General features: G+C 36.9%; 1 protein-coding gene across 4 annotated transcripts in view; it reads right to left on the bottom strand.

Annotated features, from left to right (window-relative positions):
- RETREG1 (reticulophagy regulator 1) overlaps nt 1-24,774 on the bottom strand; it is a 70,274-nt gene that overhangs the window by 24,798 nt on the left and 20,702 nt on the right. Inside the window, exon 1 of one of the 4 annotated variants that reach the window (XM_080380789.1) lies at nt 1,716-2,578. The exons of 2 other annotated variants lie outside the window; for them this stretch is intronic. In XM_080380789.1, coding sequence (XP_080236915.1) covers nt 1,716-1,750 — 35 coding nt within the window. In that variant the 5' untranslated portion in view covers nt 1,751-2,578. One more of the 4 variants, XM_080380788.1, reaches the window with a different exon arrangement.

Raw genomic sequence — 24,774 nt, 5'->3', positions numbered from 1 at the left:
TTAGTACAAGCCTTTATAGGGAAAGAATAGTGAACAAAGTAAATTAGGTATTACAAAGCTTTTATGTTTTGCATACCAGTTGCATCCTTTTACATACTGGTAAATGCTGCAGCTTCCCTCCCCGCCACTGAAATTTTTTTTTTTTTGGGGGGGGGGGGGGGAAGAAGTCAAAATTATTTTTCTTCTCAGCTGGTAAGATTTTCTCTCATCTTGACATCTTAGTTTGAAAAAAAAAACCAAACCCAAAAACCAACCCCTCAAAAACCGAAACAAAACAAAATGCCAAAAAGCCCCCCCAACACATTTTCAAGGAAGGACATGATGCATATCCTTTATAAAATTGATTCAAAAGAAAAAAAAAAAAGGTAACTCTGATCTGAGACCTCTTTTTTTAATGTGTCATGTGTATTAATGTTTTCCTGTATTGAAAATTATATAGTTTAACAAACTGGAGATTCAGCTACACATTTTTTAATGAATGGCAATTAACACTTTGGTGGCTATCAGTAATGAGTTAACGTTTCCTTAAAAGTAAAGAAAAAAAATGCTGCCTACTACATTTACTTGTAATCTATGTTATATATAGGGCACAACTTAGATGTCTGCGAACAGAAATGTATAGGTGACCCACCCCTGCAGAGGCCCAATTATGCCACTGGGGATGGATCCATTCACCCACACTCACCCAGTTAGGTGACCATGCCTGAACATGCTGACCTACAACAGAGAACCAGAAACGTCTTGTGTGTGTCATCTATCTTACAGCAACACATTGACATACATATTGGAAAAACATCCACATAAATGTTCAAATTTAATCTAACTAGAAGAAAGTGGATCTGAAGCCATAATGAAATGCTCACTTCCGAATCTTGTAAGTTCTTAAACTTGCCTTTATAATTTGGCATTTTGTTAATTAACTTCTAAAAAGAAAAATTCTATTTCCAAATAGATGGCAGGCGGGGGTTTTTTTTGCAATATAAAATATTTCATTAACACGATTTTAGAGCCAACATTTTGATTAGCATCAAGCAGCAACTATGGAAGACTATGTGGACTTTAAGAAACCTAGATTATAAACTGTCATAGCCAAATATCAGCAACATCTACCTTTTCAGTATCTATTTTAAAATCTGTTTAGCTTAATTTAATTAATGCATTTGTTTCATAGGCAGGTGCTAGATTGTATTTGAGAAAATAGTCTTTGTTAAATTGTTTTTTTAGATCCAACTACTTCCTTCTTGTCCTGACTATTGGTTTTACAAGATAATTAAGATAAAAGTTAAAACTTCAGAAAGACAGGCATACCTCAAAGGGACACAGTGCCCTATTTCATAGTAATGAGTTATGGTTCTGTCAGTAATGTGGCTCCAACAAAACTATTTGTGTCTGACATTTGAGGCTTGTAAGTAGTCCCATGGTTGGAGAAGTGACTAGGTAGAAACCACCCGGTATTTTCTTCCCTTCACCTTTAGTTTAAGAAATAAATAAGAGCTGAACAAACTTAACCTCCATGCAGACATTAAGATCTAATACTACTCTCCGAAGTAGTCTTAGGTTAGCGTTAGAGGCAAACCCCTCAAGAATTAGATGATCTGTTACAACGCAGATAAAATTGATAGGCTGAGAACTCAGGAGTGGACACAGATTAATTACACATAGCCTGGGTCCATACTGCGCTGCACAAGAAGGCCGTCAGAATCAATGTACAGTACCTTTCATCTTGTCCCAGATCCTCACTGTCTGGCATTGCAGATGTAAAAAGGAATTAGCTCGCTCTCTCTACACCAATCTAGATAATCCAGGCAATGATCTTCTAGTCTGTTTTGTGTTTTAGAGGTGACAACCCAGGCACCTGTCCTGTTTGCTGCTGAGAAGAGTGCTCCTTGCTCAGAGAGCAAATGTTTACAAGACATCCTAAGTGCCTGCTGGTCTTGAATGAAGTTCAGAGCATTCAGCTTTGATTGGCCAAGGCTATAAATAAACAAGTCGTGACTCACCTCACACACTATGACAGGGTGTTTAGTAGCAAGCACAGCCAAGAGCAAAACAGTTTTGTTTTTTTTTTTTTTCTTCTCATCATGTGAGGGAGAATCACCTCCCAGTTAGTACATTTTATTTTTCTGCTTTCACTGGAAAGCTTCCTCAACGTCTTCCATTTTTCCCAGGTGTAAGTGAGCAGCAACCAAAATGATAGGAAGCTAAATGACAAACTTTAAAGTAACATGCTTAAAAATATAATAGCAAAAATCTTACTCTAACTGTAAAAATATCCTTCTTTTTACTCCCCACAAAGTATCAGTAACAAGCTATCAGAAGCAGCAAAGTTATTCTCCATTGACTAGATTCACAGATGAAAAAAATATCCCACTAGCTCAGTGATCATTTTAAAATAGGGAATAAGAAGATGAGTTTTCAATAAAGATTAATTGCATTGTGTTTAAGTTCTGATCCAACCTCATCTGCCACAAGCAGTCTTAGCTATCACAGGGATAGCAGTAAATCGCACTGGAACAGTCCTCAAAATGAAAGTGTGTCAACAGGAGGAAATTTGCTGCCGAAATACTTCAAATGCCTCGGTGAACAACCGAAGGTGAACTGACAATTTTACTTACCTCCTATGGCTTTTTGCTGTGCGCACGACAGGGATTCTGTCACCCCAGTTACACCAACTATGTCTCTTAATTTTCAACACCCCTGCAACCTTATCTGTGCTGATGAAGCTTTGTTGCGCAGTTGAACACTCCAAGGATCACACACGTACATTGTTCAGCACATTGCTCAGCACTGCTCTTTCACATGGCTTGCTTCTTGCATTAAACAGCTTGACCTATTGTTCTCAATGTATTTTCAAGTAACTATTACATGCAGAGATCTTCACGTACAAAACTTTTCTTCTAGGAAGGAACTCAGCAAGACTTAGACCTGCCTCTCCTGCATGAGACAGTAGGAATTCTCCTGTGGATGCCACATCTTACAAACAAATAAATAAAAAAATAAGCAAAGCTGGAAGAAAAGGTATGCCAGACTAAAAAACAAGCACACCATACCTTTGATTTGGTAAGCTGTATTTGGTGTATTGCGGGTAATGCATCATTCGTTGCAAAGCTGCTTAACTTTCAAAAGTACAAAGGATTCTATCCTTTCTTCTTATTTTAATATAAAATATTTCAAAACTATTAAAATCTAGACAGAGATTGCAAAATTTCCCCAAACCATGGAATCATAGAACTATTACTTCAGATTGCATGGCTTATATTTACCATGTATCTGAATGAATAAAATGACCTCAGGAAATTATGAAAAACAAAACAAAACAAAACAGGAATACTGCCTATCTGTGAATGACAACTTCCTTAACTCTTATCCCAACATTTTAGTTAATTCCTTTTTTCTTTTCTTAATCTCATCTAATCTTCTGCATTCATATCATTCCTAAATCTTTCACGAGCCATGTGCTTCCTGAAGCAGTTCAATCATACTGGCATTTTAAAAGAAAGGAGGAAGAAGAAAAATGGGAGTAAAGTCCTATGTCTAAATTATGCAAGGCAATATATAAGTATGTATTAATAAATGTCCTGCTCTACTCAACAAAGATGTTCCATGGTTACCCATACCTGCATATTCCAATATCATTCTTTTTTCTTTCTTTTTCTACTGCTGTTATAAATAAATAGAGCTGAGTTTCCTTACCCTGAAACAACAGAGCTGCTAAAATAAAAAAATCTTAATTAATGAAATTGTTTTGTGTGACAACTTCATTTCCAGATTAAAACTCTGAATTCCTCTAATTAAGAAAAGAATCAAAAGAACTGAAATCTCAAAATACAGAAAAGCATTGAAAATTTAAATGTAGCATCAAAAATTAAGAAGCAAAACTAAAGCCCTTGTGCAACTTCAGTTGCTTTTGTTTGTTTACAACAAAAAAATCTTCAAGTATGACTTTGGGCTGTTAATTTCTCTTGCACACTGTACACAGGGCTCAGCACTACAACATGAAAAATTGTTCACTGTTTACTTCTACAGTTCCTTAGAACTCCTCCCTAGCCCTCACTGAGATAAGGAGGATGATATCACCTTGTTTACTTATTGATAAGTAAGTCCTGGAAAGATTAGGTTCATAAGTGTCTACTAAATGAGTACCTAAGTGAAATGTCAAGGACCTGGTAACTGCGAAGTAAAGCATTTATAAAACACTTCAGTACTCAAAGGCTAGTTTCTACTGATTCCACTGCTCGTGATTTTTGCAAACCAACTTCAGAACACCAGCGTGTAATTAGCTGAACCACAATCACACTGAAGTATTTTGCCAAGTGTCAGGAAGAACACTATCTAGAAAATTAAACTCAATTTTCTGATCATTCTGAATCCTTCCCCACCCAAGGGACTTAGAGCTTGCAATGGCTCATCTGGAGGTTTCCAGCAGACTGGGCTCCAGACTATTTCACAGCCACATGAGATGGAATGACCTCTCCAAGTACACTTGGGTGGAAGACCAGCAGGTGAGCAGAACTACTGTACTGAAGCAGGCCAAAGGGCTTCTGGCATCTCCTACTGTGTCCAAAGGCACAGCGCCTAGGGAAAAATGCATTGCTGCCTCCTCCAAATAGCCTTCCAGACTCCAACTTGTGCCTCAGGAGTTTCCTGAATCAGCAGTGATGTCTATATTTTTAGCTCTGAGTGGACTTCCACATCCTGTGATAGCATCTATAACACCTTCTGGCCAGGACTTCTGCAGCTTAACTACATACTGTTTAAAACCAAAAGACCCAACTGAAGCCCACCCAATTTTTTTTGCTCTGATCTAGTCTCTTCAACTGATTCCCAAGAAGTCTTATGCTGAAACAGGTAGATGACAATTAACTCTCATTAGCTTTTCACAGCTATTTATAATTTTTGCAGACCGTTATCACATTCTTTTTGATGTGACTGCAGAACCTAAAGGTGGAGCAACCTAGAAAAGTTTAGCTGGAACTAGAATTACTAAAAAACAGTTTAAAACTTTTTTCAACATGGTAAACTCTGAGTGACTAGAAATGACAGAACTGAGGAAAGAAAAGCTCTTTCCCCGCCCATGTTATTTTTCAGGGAGGTTCTTACTTCCTTGCTTAGTTGCAGCTAACGCTACAACTTTCTGAATTGCAGGGGACTTTGGCCGGTGCTCTTGGTCCCTTCTAAGCTCCTTCTTGCCACCTCTGAGGTCCCAACTCACACGACTAATCCCTGTTCCTCTCAGCAACCTCTTTGCTTGAGTTGCTACCTTCCAGCCTTGCTATGTCTCTCTCACTTCTCACACCCAGCATTTTCTGAGATTTTCCCTCCGTGGGTTCCTCAACAGAAAAGACAACCCCTTCCACCGGGTTCTTCCCCCAGCCCCATTACTTCTGGAAGGAATATGAAAGCACTTGATTCTGTAATCAAAAGGAAAATATAAAATTGATCATGTTCTGCTCTTGGTCAGCTCATTCAGCTTACTTTTTTCATGCATATAAATCGTTGCATGCCCTCAAAGATCTTCACTGTTCTTTTCCAAACTTTTCCTACATTTATTATAACTGATTTAAGATGGGAGAGACCAGCAATGTGCACCATTATTCCTGGCGAGGACATGCTACTGACTTACAGAATTTGACCCTTTTTGTCAATTGTTCCTCACGCTCTCTTGGCCCCGATTACCACATTTTTTACACACAGCTTTCCAAAGTACATGGTCCTCTATTTTATTTGGATAACTTTCAGAACCAATCCTTCTTCTGTTCATCTCCATTACCCTGGTTCTTCAACTAAACAGACCTGTTCTAGACCTTTCTCAAAACTTCCTGGATAACTGGAAGTAATGGCTCTCTTTACCATCAGGTATTAAAATACCCCAGATGATGTGCTGGCACACAGATCAGATGCCAGCCTGACACACTGCCTGATCATGGAATCTTACCAGTTTTGCTCTTGTTCAGTCTAAATCTGTACCCAGCATGTATCATAATTATTAAGTAAATGGCCTTCCCTTCAAACAGTATAGACATCTATGTGAAATTTTCCTTTTACAGACAGGCACCAAAGACTTCAGAGGCGGTCATCAACAAAAGAAGGAAAATAAAAGCTATGTTCTTGCCAGAGACAAGGAAGCAGCTTTACTGAGTAACTGCGAGGACTGGAAATAGTGTCAGATACACTGTTTTATACACGCAGATACTGAAGAAGCTTTAGCAGGTAGGTGAAAGGCAGAGTGCTGTCCATGTGGAGGGCAAGGGAAATTATCTGGCGTTACGTGGTAGATGGTGTACCCCACCCAGTCTGCAAGCTTTCAAAGATTTTAATTAGCCCGCAGCACGCATTGGCTGGTCAGCGAGCTCCAGAGCTAGTCACAATCACTGCCACCTTGTATGTCTCTCATCTTTAAAAGGAGCGTAAGACAGGGCTTTCAACATATTACCCTGTTCTAATTATTCAGCTACGAATGAGTCTCACTTCTAATAATAATGAACACTGTATGTACATTTAAAGAACCCTAAAAAACCTCAGAGAAAAAAAAAAAAATAATCGCACTCCAAAAAGAACATCTAGTTGAATTCATACTTCCAGAAGGAATGGAAAAATCTAGCATCTTAGTTTTTGTAGACATTATTTTCACCAAAACCATGTGTTTAAAAATTATTATAATTTTTCATGTTTAGGATTAAAACTAATTTGCAATGCATGTTTCTGCTGTGAATAAAAATCATGTTAGTAACTTCATGAAATCCCCCAAAATGGAATATTTTTCCCTCTTTTTCAGTATAAAAAACTGAATATACTGGTCACATTTCTCTGTGTGCAGGCCTGTGTACCTTCTCATGTCTTTACTAGAACATATAGATGGAAGTGTATGTTTTATCTAATTCATCAATTTGAAGTGCAGACTCAATTTCCCTGTATTTTCAACATCCAAATGTGCTGAATGACACCTGTCCCAATCCTTCTATGTAAACTGATTTAAAATTGGAAATGCTTATTATATTTACTTAATTTTGTGAACTCTTCATACAATGGAAGATACATACAGGAGGCTTGTTTTAGAAGACAGTGAACCTTTCATACCAGCGTAAATAGACAAAAAATCAAGATACAGCTGCTGAACATGCTCAGTTTTTGCTGGAGTATTATAGCAGGTATAACCTGAACCTGGTAAGCAGTGTGCTAAAGACGACTTAAAACAACTATTACACACAAAACATAGTTTTGTATTTATCTGTACCTAGGACTAGGAATTGAAAAAAAAAAAAAAAACCAAAAAACTTTCAACAGTTGAAGGCCAATTAAAACAAACAAAATAAGCACTCAGGAAAAAAAACTGTCTTCAAGGAATCCTGCATTGTTCTTTGTACCTGCATGAAATAACTAATTGTTAAAACATTTTTTTAAATCATGAGCTGCATATTCAGAAAAAACCAAACCACTCATCATTCAGTTTTGACATTAAAAAAGTAACGCAACATTCAAAAAGTCAAACAAGATATCGCATGAAGAAATATTTACTAGGCAGAACATAGCACATAAACACATATTTTTAAAGAATCATAAAAAATTAAGTATGAAAGCAAACTGACTATTAACAGACACAAGAATCTGATTTCTATCAGCAACAATATATTGTCACTGTGGGTTTTAGTGTTACATCATAAAGCACACATAATAATATGCTACAGTGCATGACAGTATTGCCATGTTTTTGAACAAAAGCAGAAAGAAGAGATAAAGGAAGTAAGAGCCACTTCAACTACAGTTTAAAAAGCAAATGACTACATTTTAGTCACATGAAGACAGCGAATCTTCCTCTGGCACAAATACGATAGATCGTGCTGGATTTGTGTAACAAACAGAGAAGAGCTGGAGACATGGCTGTAGAATCTTACCACTAAGGTGAAAATCAAAACTGCTCTGGATCTTTTTGGCCATGGGATCTCGTTAAACAGCTATAAAAGAAACAGACCGGGGACACCCCTCCACCCCCACATTATAAATTGATCAGATCATTGCTAGGTGATGTATTAAGATAACTGCGTTTTCCCAGATTTTTCAAGAGACTCTTTACATACTGTTTCATGAAATTATTTTGTTTGCTGTACCACATTTCCTCATTACCATAAGACCTACAAAGGTGCTTATGTACTAGTTCATCTATAATAATAATAATAATCTGTAATTCAGTAAAGTCACATTAAAATGCGATTTTATTTTACAAGGCACACATCCTACTCAAGACTTAGAAATGCCCCTCCACCTGTCTCTTTCGGTTTGTAGAAATCAGAATCTGTTTCTTCCCCCACTGAAAAGAGATGAACTACGCGGAAGGCAGACCAAATAGCAAGATATCTATACACTGAAATTAGCCTGCATTGAACAAACTGGTCAAAAGATTAAAAATAGTTAAGAATGCATGAAGACTTTAAAATATTTTTCAAAAGTGCTGATATAAAGAGTTAAAGGACAAACCTGAGAAGTTTGTTTTCTAATGTAAGTATTAGACACAGCACAAAACAATGCAAAAAAAAAAGACTGCCAGCAAGCTACCAAGAAAATGAGAATATTTAGAAGACAATTCTATATGCAATTAAATTAGGAACATAAGAAGTCACTCAGCTATATAGAATCTCTAAGGTAATTAGGACGCTCAGAGCCACATACTGACAATGCCTATGTCTAAAAGATTTTGCTGGTATGCTCACAGTTTGCTAAGACAACTCACCATTATATTTTGAGGCTGCTATCAACCTATGAAGAAGAGGGTATCATCCAGTTTTCTACCCAATTATTTAATTTATTTTTCAGTGCAACGTAAGAAAGTCTCACCAGACAATGGCTAGTGCAACTGCAAGCTGTAACTAGATCAAAGTCCAGGTCCTAGTCCTGAATTAGACCTTAAAAGCTAAAGGATGAGTAACTGCAGGACTTCAAATACATTATACTGGAAGCACGCACACAGTTATGTATTATTAACAATTTTCTTTGACATGAACCCTATTCTTATGTTCCAACTCAAAAAGCCAAAGTTTTTGATTAATATTCAGAACTGCTAGCCAAACATATTCACATTAAATATGATTAGTCATGATTCCTTCAGGGCCACAGCCTTTTTCAATGCCTATATAATGAAAGTGAGATGGATTACTAAATTATACTGTCAACTTATCAGCTTACTAACATCAACTTATTATCTATTTGTTGGTTTACTGTATGACAAGAGACAAATTCTCTAGTGTTTCGTATGCCTGATGATAAAATTACAATCCTATTCTCTCTTTTAAAAAAGAGCTTTTTCATAAGAATTGTCTTTATTCAGACTCACTGTAGTAGTTTATAAAACTGTGTAAATGTGACATTAAAAAATATTGAATCATCACTAACACGACTCAGTTTAAAGGCTGTATTTTTACCTGATAGAGCAACTGGAAATTTGTATGCTACTTGTCAGAACTTTCCAACTCCAACACATGTAACAGCACATTAGCAGCTCTGATACATTATAATGAAAACACTGAAATGTAAATTTATACAAGCAAAGTTTAAAGTATTTAGAAATTAAAACAAATCAGGGAAGAAATGTCAGCATGCATGCAATTTAGAGGCACACATTTGTGTATGCTGCTAAACCAGCTTGTTTAAAAAAAAAAATTAAAGAAAATTTAGGGACCTCTCACCAGAGTTCATATATCATTTGATCTCACATTATAGTTCTACCAGCTGGAAAGAAAGCAGACATATAACCTTGTTAAATGCTAACATTAAAACTTAAAGAAAACAGCCCTACATAATATTACAAGCAACAATGTAGAAGGGTAAGATAGGTAATAATGACAAATAAAACCAAGAAATACATTATACAAAGCAATAGTGTTCTTCACACGATGACAATTCATACGTAACAGCAGACTAGATAGGATGGTTAATTCTGAGAAACACTGATGAAAACAAACCCCACTATCCTGGAGTGACTGGTGTGCTCAATTTCTTACTGGAGTTTCTCCAAAGTAAACACCTGCCAAACCAGAACCATTCTGCTCTTTTAACATCCAGCCCTCTGTGAAATAACTGCAAATTTCAAGCTATGGAGGCCAATGAAACACCACACAGCTCCACAGAGAAGGCAAGGGGGCAGTCAAAACTGCAAAAGAGAACTCAACCCGCTCCCACGATCACACCTACCCCAAAAAAAATTTAAGAGTTAAATGGCTCTTGAGCTAATACAAGTCAGGAAAGGTTCAGACCAGGAATGCTGACCAATGAAGACCTGCAGCTTAACCCATTTGTCATCAAGGGCACATGCAGATATGTGAGTGCTGCCAGAACACTCAGCCCGAAGTGCTGAGCACCCGATAACCTTTGCCCTGCCTCGAGAAGATGATAATACGCATGACATTTTGCTGAGAGGCTGACAGTACTAGTGGGAAGCCAAATTAACTTCAGTTATCTAGACTTTTGTCTCACAGTATAAAAGATGTAAGTTTTCCTTTCCATGTTCCTTTATTATTAATTTTGATTTAAATTCAATCCATTTCATAAGGTGGTTTAGAACACATGCACAGCAGCAGCTCCTATCACCATTAAAACTTCCTTCTCCCTCATTTTTACAGACATCTAGATTTCTGAAGAAACTTTCTGTTTAAGCTGTAGGAAGCACATTTCAATAGTACCTTTGGCTGCCAGAAGACTGAAAAATTAAGTTTTCAAGTTAGAAGTTACTTATTAATACATTGATTTTATCTATGTAAATTTGTGAATTGCATATCTTATCACAGCTTTTACTGCTTCCTTCAGAATCTTGATAGCTGAGATACCTATCAGAAAGCGTTCTTTGCTTTGAAAAACCTTCTTTGCTGATACACAGATCGTAGAATATCTCAAGTCGGAAGTGACCCGTAAGGATCATTGAGTCCAACTCCCTGGATGTTCCTAATAGAGGAGGGAAGCAGAACGGTGAAAAAATAACACTCTACTCGGGCTCACTTCAGTTCAGTGAGGCGAGTCTTTCTTCTTAAAAAACCAAAACAAACAAAATATAAAAAAACCAACCCAACACTCCCCCTCAACTTTATTTAGAAAATATTCACAGCAATTTACATCCTCTTTCAACTACTTTTCAGGTATCTTGTATTTCTGTCCACCTCATTTCAGTGATTAACAAAGAAAGCCCCAGAAAACTGATTTCTGTATGCTAATATTATTCTTTAACAAAAAAAAAAAAGCCTCTTCAGTATGCTTGTTGTCTGATTACTGGTTGATGAAATAAGTATTCTTCAAGGTACATCTACAAGGGTTTTGAGCAAAGTTATTTTAAAACCTTAACAAAAAAATCTGTTTATACATCCTTTTCAGAAACTTTTTATATTTCTATTTATCATCAGATTAAGGAGTTTTCAGCTGAATTCCCACATTTGAGACTCTGATTATAATACCAAATATCTTATTCAGCTAACAAGTTAAGATGGAAGTTGCCAAGCTACGCATCCTAGGAAAACTGCCTGCTTACGGTGAACTGACAATGGAAAGTTTTGTTCCTGTACAGCCCTGACATGAGAACTTCATACAGTAATTGTTCAGACACTTTTGGAGTCTTTGCTATCAACACACAAAACACCAATCTCACATGTGTTTGTTTCAGTTTGCGTTCCAAGAAAACATATATACATGCATTTGGCTAAGAGTTCTTAAAAAAGTTAGGAACAGTATTTTTCTAAAGATCAGATGTGCAAACCTTAGATATTACTGACCTGATTTGATTTTGTTACTCTTATCTCATGCATGCCTAAATGCATAAAAGCAAGTTATTAAGGTACACACCAACGTTGCAAATCCCATGGAATTGGTGGTAGCAACACACACTCAGCCTAGAATTGGGCAACTGCTATCTGACATGCCTTTCTGGGTCTATCTGCCTGTATAATTTATATACAAATTATTAACAGCATATACAAACGCAGAAATAAATAGATGCATTTATTTCAGTCTTACTATGTAACTTAACTGAATAAAGAGTTAATGCTTTTAAGACTTTTAACAAGAACAGCTATGCTAGGTCAGCAAAAGCCCACCTAGCCTGGTCTTCAACAGTTGCCAAAATTGAATACTTAGGGATACCTGAGCAACTGAGGAAGAACACAGGAAAACATGTAATGATACCTCCATAAAATACAATACAGCCTCCAACTATCTGCAACTCGGGGACTTTCCAAGCCAGAGGTGGTGATTTTTTATTTAAAAGCCTTCAATTAATGTTTTTCAAATAATTGTCCTGCAATTTATATTTTCAACCCACATATAGTTCTAACTTTCACAACAGTCCTGTGTCAAGGATTTCTAAAGCTTAATTGCATATTTTTAACTTTTCTCCAGCCTGCTATCTGCTATTTTTGATGCCTTCTCATTCCAACAGCATGAGAGAAGGCACGTTCCTTATGGTATCTTAGAGACCTCTATTAAATTTCCCTTTAATTATTCCTTTTCTCTTTTGAAAAGTCCTGTCTCATTTACTTGTTCTTTATACAAAAATACTTCTGTGTATTTGGTCTACCTTATTGCACTACTCTGGACTTTTTTCCTCCTATATCTCTTTCTGGGAGGTAGCTGATCAGAACCAAACACAGTATTCAAGGATGTAGACATAAAATCAGACCGGCATGTGGCTGTGGTTACTTTTGCCCTGTATGTCTTTTTTACTGACACTTAACAGTAGATTTAGTCTGTTAATCAGCGCTGGTTTTGTGAGACTAAATCTTATCCATGAGTGGTTACAGTCACCTTCGGACACTCATTTTATATGTGAATTTAGGACTGGTATTCCTGCATAACGCTACAGTTACCTACACCAAATTTAATACACTATTTTACTGTGGAAAAAAATCCTGTATCTTCTAAAATTCTTCATGTCTGTCCTTGTTTTAATTTCCTTGAATAATTTGGTACCTCCAGCAGGCTTGGCCATCCTACCATTCACTGCCTTTTCAAATTCACTTACTGAGTACATTTATCAGAATTGTTCCAGAACACACAGCTGCAGGACTCAATTCTCCAAACTTCCATTAACATGAAGGCTAGCCACGTACTCTCACTGCTGTCCCCTATAATGCATCTGATTATTTTTTTTAATCATGGGGCGATCTTCTGTCATTTTCCAGAGTTACTTACTTGCTTTTAGCTAATGCCTTTTGGAAATTCAAGTGGACTACATCAATCTCAGCTCAGCATTTTGTCAGTCTTCTTGTCTAAAATTTTTAATATACATTTTTAAAGAATGTTAATAATTTACTTTTCAAAGTATTAAAAAGAGTATTTCTACTACTTTCATATTGGATATTTTTATATTCATCGTGCAATTCCCTTAAGCGTTACCTCACTATGAACGGACCTACAGTAATGTCAATAGCCACAGTCATGTCAATGATTGTTAGTTGTACTACCAACCCAAGCACCTGGTAAAAAAAGGCTGAACTTCTGAGAGTATCATTCTCCTTATATCAAATCCAAGCTAGGAAAAGGAAGTATGTGCCATATGGTGCTGTGACCGTAACATTCAGGTGGACTTGAGAGAACTTCTGTGGTTTTGTGCTACAGTAAACATTTGTCTCTGAAAATTTTTATTAAACTGGTCTCCTGAATATGTCTGATCATCTGTATTCAAGGAGTGGGGAAACTTGCAGAACATGAAAAAAAATAATGAGCATATGCTACTTTCTATTTTCCACAGTGTAAAAATAAAAGACATGTAGTTTTATAGAGCTGATTTTGAGTGTCATTTAGACTCTAAACCATCTTGGAATAGTAACAAAACAAAAAAAATAAAGCACGAAATATATTTCAATATATACATTGCATAAACATGCAACATCTCTTCTTAGAAAAAAGAAGATGAAAAAAAGGAGACTCAGGGAAGGAATATCATAATGTTTGTTTCAAAACAGCTAAGCTGTTTTACTCAACTGTATGTCGAAACACCTAAAAGAACATAGTATGTTATTCTGCTGGTAGTCTCACATGCTTCAACAAAACTGTGTGCCAGGACATTCCTTACTAAATTAGTGACTAATCAGATGTTGTGCTTGGAAACACACCCTCACGTGTTACAACAACCTAGGCGTCTGCAACATTTGAAAAAAAAAAAAAAAAAAAAAAAAAAAAAAAAAAAAAAAAAAAGGACGACTATAGGTTCTTATGCCCCCCTGCTGTAAATAATTTCCGTCATGCGTTTTGTAATCTAATGCTTGCATTTGGCAAACCAGATGCAACTAAAGATCAAAACCTGACTACTATACAAACTCAACTCTACTCTGATCTTTCTCCTGACTATCACCATTCTAAAGATTCCAAGCAATGACATCCTTTTCTTACCATGGCAATAACTAGTGTATGTTTCTTAATACCTTGTTTCATTAATCATAAATGTTTCTTGCTTCTTTTATAAAGTTCTCAAATTAACTGAAATTGCTTCTTTTTCCTTCTTATTACCTTCAAATTTCCAATATGTTTTATAAATTGTTAACTTGACAGGAATTAACTCAGCAGGCTGTTAGGAGACCTCAGTATGTATTTTCTCCTTGTCAAAAACAGCATTTTTACAAAACTGAAAATGTAATTTCTATGTTCTTGCTTCATACCAAGGGCATATTGTTTATAGAAAACTGTGTAGTGCTATAGAATTTTCAATCTTTGTTCTGGTTGTTGAGATACAAAGTAGTAAAAAGTATTATTTAAATAATTCAGTTTCTCAAACCACATATAATGTACAGAAAAGCAAGCCTTCTAAGCACAGAAAACAGTCACTGATTCAATGACTTGGGTTTCAGGTTCTAAAGCCTTTGCATTATTTATAGAATTATCTGAAAGCTGGTCTCATGATGCTGAAATCAATGCTTAGGGACAGCTTGGCCCAGAACCATTTCTGTATATCATGTATAAATATTCTCATAACCAGATTGATGTTAAATTACGTGGCAAGAAAAAAACATAAAAATCCATGACTGGCAACAACTGTGACAAGTCATCACAGCAACTGAGTAATAAATTCCTCTAATAAATATACCTACGGTACGTTTGGGTATTTGATTTAGTAACATTTTGTGTGGAACAAACCCTGTTCTTCTCCTCAAAATACTAAAATAACAAAAGCAGCATTTCTGCCTAGAGAAACAGTTAATATAGACGAATATTAAAAGGGGGGAAAAAGCTGTTTGTACTTGCAGGAGAAACACATCTTTTTCACATTTTTGAGTTTGGCATAAGCCGTAAGATTTCGTGCAGTCTTGAGTGATAATATGAAAAAACAGAACATGGTGAAGTCTGTTACCTGTTTTTATGAAGTTTTTTTATCAAATATGATTTTACTTGTTTAAGAAAACCAATTCCAAGATTAAACAGTCCATTTTTTTTTCTTAATCCTAAAAGCAGTCTCTCTATTTAAAGTAACACTGGGGGCTCCCTGAATGCTATAGTTTATAAATACACTTTAAGATGACAAGTCAAATGACTTCAGGATTGTAAGCTATCTCTCGCAGTTGTTCAACTGTTAAAATGGAAAGCGGTAAGAATAGAATAAATATACTGATGGTAAAAATGTTACATGTGCAATGGAATAAACATAGGGAATAAGACACATGACCATTTTAACATTAATCTTTCTATTTACTCTCTACCTTTTAAAAAGGTCAGTTTTTCAAACTTATCTTCTGATGAGCAATTTAAGGTCTGTCATTCTGTTCAAAGCTCCACACATCACAAATGCAGTCTTCCTCTACTCATGATCTGTCTGGTATTTGTTGCAACAATATTCTGCTGGTTTAAGTATTAATAATAATTCGATGCAACCCACCTAATTATATAATAAAGAACATTTTCAAGTATTTGCAAAAGGTGGAAAATATGAACATTACATTTGCAAGCAGAACAAACCTCTGAAGCAGGCACATACCCAACAGCTCTCCGACAATCAGGCTGTTTTGGACTAGGCAGTAGTTAAAATTGTTGTATGGTCTAACACTACAAAATGTTACAAAATGGATGTTTTGACTGTATGTAATTTTGCTGTTCTAACAGGGCATGGTACCTTGATACTCTAAAAAAGGTACTACTGCTTGTTAACCGATTCTGGGATAGAACAGTGTGCAGCTAAGGTCTCCCTGTCCAGACATTAGTAAATACTGCCTGACTAAACTGTGAAATCTTTTAGCTAAAAGATAGTCTTCCTAAGTCCAAGTTGCCCTAAGAAAAGCGTATTCTTTAGAAGGATCTGACTTTTTCCACTCTGTGCTGTCTGCAAAGCCTTGGGATACAGTACCTCCACTTGAAAATAAGTAATTAAAGATCACACTCTAACCAGTAATGTAGTGTTACTTCTAGTGTACTGATATGCAGCTACTTCTGCACAGGCACAACTACAAACTGTGAGACATCTGACATGATTCCCAGCACAAATTAGAAAATCCCAGAATACTAAGTACTTATTCAAAAGTCTTGATGGCTTAAGAATAAAAATTTAGGGTGCAGGCTGACAGCGGCAGGGAGTGAGAGCTCATCTGTTCAAAATGATGCAACTGCATCCACATCTTCTCCTTTCCCTGGCTGAGCTGGGTAGGAAGGCTTTTGCTACCCTTCAAAAGGCAGTTCACAATCTGAGCTTAAAGTTCAACATGTGAGTTGAAGTACACCTGTCTAAGAACGAACGTTACTTTTTAGCTGACATTTTATAAGAGCATGTCCAAACCTTTTGATCCTTCAACTGGAAGAATCTTCATCTAGGATATGAGGGGTCTGATCACTTTCCTCCACATATACTTTATTTCAAGTTTCACTTCCTTATTGAGGAAATACCTGTCAATCACATCCTTGGACAGGTTTTCTTACACTATTTAGGCCAGCAGCCATAGTGTACCTTCTATAACCTGACTCTGAAGCATGCTATTTATAACAAAGACTTTGTAAATATAAACAAGTCAAAGGAAGAAAAAAATCAAGGTCTTTATACTGAGAAGTGCAGTAATACTCAGAACTGACACTAATATGTAAGTGTGCCTGCCAGTAGCTGACAATTTCCATGCAGCTTTGAAAAATAAATAGGGAAAGAGTAACAGATGCTATGGTTAGCATGAGAAAGCTGATCTGCTCAAAAATGGTCAGAGAACAACATTTTCTTAAGGTTCGGGAGGTACCCAAATATCGTCCTTTTTAACTCATTTGATACTCTCTGTTGGGGTCCTTGCACCCCACAGCAAGCAAAGATTAATTGCTTGCCTCAACAGGGGTCCCTAAAGGCAGACAGAAAAAGTGATCCGAGATAGATGGTACCAGCACAGCTCCTCTGCAGTTTTTCAGATACAGTTTTTCTACAGAAATATTCACAGGCTTAAGAAAGCAACCCACAAATATGGGATAAATCAATACTTTAAGAGAAGCTTGTACATTTCATTGTATGTCACAGAATCACAGAACCCTTTAGGTTCAAAAAGACTTTTAAGATCTTTAAATCCAACCATTAACTAGCACCGCGTCCGAAATGTGGCCCACCGCTCAACACAAAAGAGTATATTTTGTTTTCCCTGTAATTACATGTTTAAAGGTTTCTCTCTGCTGCTGAAAAATACTGGTGCCAATACTGCTATATCGATAACATGAAAATATTAAATAGTTAATGACACATCCAAACTCCCTTGTTGAAAGCTGGAAAAACTTAGCAAACAGCACGCAACTACACTGCACAAATCAGCGACCTGAAATGCAGCACCTGCCATACTTGCTCTTGTCCAAGACGGAAGAGATCTAAGCGCTTGTTATTGAGATAGTGCAAAGTTGAGAAAGGGAGAGCTCCACAGTAACGCTAACCATTTTGGCAATATTTATTCTCTTTCTAAATCTCTGGTTTCTTTCTCTAGTCACCTCCTGGACCGAATTGTGTGTATTCTCTTTATTACTTTCCTTCCAACTCCCATGAATTTCCAGTTGTTGTTTTGTTTTCTTAGTGCTGGAAACATGTTGAACTAAAAAAAACAAAGAACCGAACACCTGCAATTCTAAGTGTCTTCTACTTAATGTTCACTTAATACTGTGATGAAAAGAAACACTTTATCATTACAATAAACATAGCAATAAAAAAAGATGTGAGACAGCCTAGATTATGGTAGGCAGTAGTGGGGAGGGTTGCATTTTTTTCCCCAGTAATGGTAATACAGGTATTACGTGACATGCCAGCAAGCATGACACAAGAGCTATCAGAACTGGGTCAGCTCCGAATTAGCAGTTCTTAGGCTGTTCACAACGTACAAATCCACCTGGCTGCGCTCACAGACACCTTTAACAGAATGGCATTTTTGATACAGGGGATCCAGAAGCAAAACTCTCATGAATAAGTGTATGGTGACTGCAGCTCTGTACTTCAAGAAATGAAACACAGAATAGAGCTGGCTTTAATATATGTTGAAAATTGCTGAAGAAAGACTGACTTATATTTTCATTAAAAATATGACAAACAAAGGCTGTATTGTCCATCTTCCCATTATTATGGAGCTAGCATTTTTCAACTGAGTGTAACAGTTAATTTTTACCAATGAGCAACAAAGGAAATTCATTACTCAGTCACTTTTGCACAGGATGCAGCACAACCTGCAGTTTGCAAAGACTGCATTTATGTCAGGTATTTATTTCACACATTTAATCATGGATGCATGCAGTGACTTCATTCAAATAAAAGTATTTCAAACCTAGTTTATTTAACACATCTCACTGTGCAGGTACCCAGATGACCTTATTTCCAACATAGCGGTAAACTGGCAAAATCATAGAATCACTTAGGTTGGAACAGCCTTGAATATCATTGAGTCCAACAATAATGCTAGGTATAAGCATTCTTAGAAGTCTCCACATGAAACCTCCTGAAGTTGTTCCATGAAATTATTCCTTCTGACTTATTCAAGGAATAGTATCTTTTTATCCCTGAGAAGATACAAACAGAACACTAAAAAAAACCCCGAAAGAAACAAAAAATACCTGCTTTCAAACAACATGCTTAGAAATGACTACTGAAATCTCCTGCCTGTGAGAGATTAGTAAGACCAAAAAACAACTGTCAATTCAGACTACGTGAGGTGTTCTTCCATACCTTGAAATTTTAATTAAATAGTTGTATCAATAACACACTTTTGTTACCAGAAGAACAGAAGAAAAAGGATTTCCTAGAGGTAAACAATGGTAGTCTTCTGAATGACTCCATAGTATCTCAGTGTTGCAAAACCAAAGCACAAAAACATTGAAATCTTTCAGAGCTCTCTAAATAGAATAAAAAGTTTAAATAATTCTTGATAATTTTGAACAAGAACTAGCCAGCGGATTAGAGGACAGGAAAGAACTGTGGGACAAATGAAAAGATTAATACATTTCTCAATGATTTATGGTTTACGAAGTTGAAACTAGAAAAAACAGGGTTATCTAATAATTTCAGATCAACTGCTCTCACTTGGATACCTGGGAGAGATAGTGACCAGGTTAGTAACATAGCTGAGAAGCCATTAAAGCAGTCAACAAGGATGATTCAGTATCTAAAAAAGTAAAAAAGGTGGCATATTTCTTTTAAAAAAAGTACAGAGCCCATCCTAAAGAAAAGATGGAAGCATACATCTCAACTGTTGCAATGCTTCAGATTTCCTGTATGGACACTTAAAAGCAAAGTGCAAAAATATGGCTTATATGCAATCCCCATAAAATAACTTCACCTTTAACTGAAAAGCCATACCAAAGGGCAGGTATTAGAAGTGTTTTGTTACATGAGATTGACACGTCTTCAGCATTTTCATTCAGTATCCGCACTAATCCTTCAGATGAGTGAGTGGCAATACCCTGGGAGGGGTGGAGGACACTGTAGGGGACAGAATCAGGGTTCAAATTGGAGCTCAAACTGTTAAATGGCATGGAACAATCCACCAGCCAAACTCATCGAGAACATGCTGTATTTGACAAGCCAAATGCATGAACACAAAATGGGAAAAAACCCAACCAAAATCAAAGGATAAGTGTGTAAGAAAACATATCAAATGGTCTTCGGACTTTGTGTGACACCTTTGCCAAAGTTACATCCTTTCTACTGAAATATTATTTTTTGTTCCTGTAAGAAAATGAACACACAACATTTTACCAGAATGCTGATTTTATCATTTATCGAATATAAAAACAAACCCTGAAGAACACGTTAACTGAAAAGTGAGGTAGTAATTTGGAAATAACTACTTAGAAAGCAGGAATAAAGTCATGTGATATAAAAACCTCAAAAATAAATATGCAAGCATCAAGAAGTTTTTGCAATGTAGACAACTCTTTCTGCAACCCACAACAGATTTGCACACTCCTCTATAATGTGCCTTTGTGATCTGAAGATAAAAAAAACCACCACGCATATTGCTAGCTGAGTTGTGACAATGCATTATATTAAACAAATGATAATTACAGTAATTGATATTTGAACAGTACAGTGGCTATGGAATACACAAAATACAGGTTTAAACTGCAAATAAAATTCTCTTTCTATTTGATAAGATTACAGATCCACGAGTATGCATTCACTTTCTGCAGGACTGCTTGGGAGAATTGTATTTTTAAGCAGAATTATTTGAGGTATGTTACTCAGCCACATATACATTCCAGCACAAACTCCTATGAATATATGAGCTGAAATGAATTGAACAGCAAACACTAAAAAATATGAGTGGAAGCCTTTGAGTACAATACGTGCCTTCAGATTATATCTAAACAACTGAAGGAGGAAATATTTGCACTGTGAAACCTATTTTTATCTATTTATCCATTATACTATATTCTGCCCTCTGCCTTCCTGTAGGTCCACAGGAAAAGTTCTTCTTCAGTCTGTTACCAAATTGCATGCAGTTGTGTACAGCCATGTGAAAAATGGATCTGGTCTGGATGACCAAGGGACTGCACAATGGAAACTGACACCAGCAGTCCCATGTTTCAGTTCTGACTGGCCAACACAACTGGCCTTGTCTTACATTACCTTTGTTCCTATTTGCAACATCAAGGAAATGGATCATCAAGGAAACAAAACAGGAATACTTCCATCACAACCCTGATTCTGTTTAGGTTTCCTAATGGAAAAAGACCTCTTATTTCCTAATCCACCCATCTGCAATGAGATCTCCTTGCAACACCTTGAAGGACAGAAAGAATTTTTTTATTTTTTTTTTTGAGGTACGATTAAGCGGCATATCCTTAAGGTCTGATGAGTGATCTGTGCCAGAAATTGATTTCAGAGAAACTGCTTGCATAGCAAAGAGACAGAGGTAAATCTAGTCCCCATGTTTGTTTGTTTGTTGAGCCCTGCAATTGTTACTGCTGTGGAATGGTATCCCAGCATATTGCTGCAAGAGTCAGCTTCTTATTGTAACTGTGAGCACTAGTCAATGGCATCTTTAAGACAGACAGGACTTCAGACCAACAGGGAATAATGACACAAGGATTTTAAATGCTCTTACTCATCTCACCACCCTAGGCTTTTGGTATATATTCAAGGGAAACAAGTCGTCACCATTAAGGTACAATGTACCTGACCAGCCCACAGACATGCATTTAGGATGAGATGAATCATGCCGTGTATATCATGAAGTATTTCAACTCTTTCTCCACTGACTATGACATAAGACTAGGCAGACTACATCAGAAATCTTCACGAAAATCACTTGCAGATTGCCTTAAGCAAATCCAGCAGGCAAAGTATATGCAAATCAAAGGCATGTAAAGCCTCAGACCTAATAAATGAAGCATGATAATTAGATGAAAGGAGGAATTGTCTCATTTATCTTTAGTGATAACATGAAAAGGTTTTTTTCACTGCTGTCAGTGACATATTTGGAATAATTTTGCACAAGTGCATTATGCAGTCACGATTATATTAAAATTTTTTTCTTCTTCTTGGATAAAAAACAATAACCACACATTGTGTGAAGTCTGTCAAGCTCTGAATGGGGCTAGTACAGAATATTACCCTTCTTCATACTGCACTGACCGTTGCAATGCATGCAAATGTCTATGAGCTGGGCTGATGCAAGGGAATTTGTGTAGGTTGAAAGATGAATTCAGGTCTTGGGAAGTTATGACCCGAACCTGAAGCAGATCTGTCACAACAGGGCTTTAGCACCCAATAATGGATGTAGTTCCCTACCAAGCAGTAACACTCCCCTGGAAGTGGGCAGCAACTTTGATGGCTCTGGGAGTCCAGAAGTAGCAGAAGTAAAAGAAGTCCCTTCAGGAGGGACTGGAGGAAGTGTGTGTGTGTGTGTGTGTGTGTCTGAGAGAGAGAAACAGGAACATCCTGGGCTTGGACAATAACCTCTGTACACCTCTTTGTAACCTGTCAGTGAAGGCTGTTATCTTAGAAACATCCCAGTTAGCTAACTACTGAGCTTCAAGAGAGCTTCAATATTAACCCATGGTTTTCAGCATCAAGTCCTGAATTTCTTCAGTAAAGACAGCTGCCAGTTAAAAGCTGCAGCCAAGAAGTGTCCTTTTTCTTGTGATGGTCCTTTCTTTGTTTGTTCTTACAGAAGTCTAAGTTTTGATTGGTCTGATTGTACAGGCAGCAGTGGTAAGACACGCTGTTCAGGGTGTGGTGCTGCATTATTTTTCCCTTCTCTTGGGACCAGAAGAAGACGTGGAAGTCTACCTGGGAGGAAAATCCCCTCTGGAAGGAAGAGTCATTCTTTCAAAATACAGGGCCAGGAGAACTCTTTCAGGACTTACTTTCATGGCCTGAAGAATTATAGCCAAGAAATTCAATGCATAATAACGTAGTCAGCACTACACATCTACTGCAGTCTGTGTGGCTGGCGCGGCTACTAGTGCAGTACGGCGCTTAACACAACCTTTGGTCAGGCAAGCCTCTTCTAGAAAAGTCAGTAGCCTTAATTTAAGACAATGATAAAGCACTGTGGGGCCTGAAAACTAGCTATGCACAGCTGCCAGTTTTCACAGCCATTAACTCCTTTCTTTCTGGCTTATTCTCTTTAGTGTCTCTCTGATGGCCATTTTAAAGGACTGTTGCTTAGCCTCCTTGCAGGCTGAAGCTGATGTGGGGTTGTTTTTTTTAGGTTTTTTATAAAAAGCGTAATTTTGAATTAATATTAATTTGACCTCCTTAAGTTTGACCACTCAAGAGAAATGAAGGCGTGCCACAATACTGTCCATATTCTAATACTACTAGTAGTGACCAGAGAAGCATCAGGTTTCAATCTTGCTAGGACAGGAAGAAATAAAACATCTTTATAAAGAAAAAGAGTAATTTAACAAGTTACCATCTTGAGTGCTGCTTTAACAGTTGTTACCCATTTTTAAAAAAGGTAAGATATCAGTAGAAGAGCTCCTCAGAAAAAGAAGCAGGTTCAGAAAAGTTTGTTACAAGAGTCAGCTTCACTGAGAAAGGCTTAGGCTGAGACCTTGTTTCAGTTCAAAAATTTTTAACTTAAAATAGTACTAAATGACTCCATTAGAAATAAAAGCACGGGTCTTCTAACATGGGCACATTTTACATGGGAGACAACTAGCATTCTGCATTCGAGTTAGGGCAATGAGAAAGAAGTGAGGCTATGCTTGCTTTAACTAGTCAGCAGCACTCAACAAAGATAAAGGAGGACTAAAAGCAAGTGCAACAACTTCACAGTGTCTTTATTGAAGGACTTGATCTCTGATGCTTGGAGCACATGTGCAGCAGAATGGACGTACAATAGAAGTGAACGTTGGAAAAAATGCAGGTGTCAGAACAGCAATAATCAGTCATCCACCCTTCAGCTACCACCAGCTTTTCTTGCAAAAATAACAGTACAATTCATACCATTTCACTATTAAAAATCATAAAGCTGTGCTACCATTTATGAAAGATCATAGTGTGATACTAACTGGTGTTGATTTTCAAAACCAGAATTAAATAACACAAAGGTAAGGCTGGAAATTAGTCTGTTCAGGTAATTTGTTACTTTCTGACTATATTTTGATGCACTAAACTGGGTGTGGCAATGCTGTAAGGCTCTAGAATTGGTTATTTATGCAGTTACACCACTAAAATAGCTATCGGCAATAGTTCTGGCACATGCAAACTTGCACTTTTCCAAATAACCCAAGTAATTGCAAAGTTGGCACAGACCAGGAAACCCTTCCAGCCTGCACAGGGCCATTCTGGGCAGACTGTAGGGCAGTTAAATGCTATGGACACTGTTGTTTTGTGCCTGTGGGCCATGATGCAAGAGAAAGACTACGAACACATCTAATATTTGGGAAAAGGCATTGCCTCTCATTCAAAGCACCATAGACCTACTAAACTTTTTCTCCCTATGTTATTTAAGAGTGTGTGATTCTCTGCTGGGTATTGGTTTTTGTAGACAGACAGTATGGAGATGTTTGACACAGCTTGCTTATATAAAATAACATGCAAACAGTTCTTCATATCCAATCTCAAGTAAAATGAAAAGCAACACAATCAACAGGCACCTTAATGTTAACATTCAGAAAAAAAGAAAAAACGCAAACATAGCCACAGTGCAAAAAAATGCAAAGTCTTTATGTGAAATTATAAAAGTTCTAAATGAAAGCTAGGCTGCAACAGTTGAAATTCCATTTATCTTAAATAACCTGTCAAAGCTGCCTTAATACCAGAGAACTGTGAAATGTCTAAAGCAACATCTATTTTTAGACAAGGTATGCAAGAGCCAGAGAACTGCAAACCCGTAAAGACTCATCTCTGGTCTGTGCAAACTGCCAGGA

This window comes from Falco punctatus (genome assembly GCF_963210335.1).
Source record: "Falco punctatus genome assembly, chromosome: 3".
NCBI lineage: Eukaryota > Metazoa > Chordata > Aves > Falconiformes > Falconidae > Falco > Falco punctatus.
The sequence above is the reverse complement of the archived record's forward strand: the minus strand, read 5'-3'. Positions and strand labels throughout refer to the sequence as shown.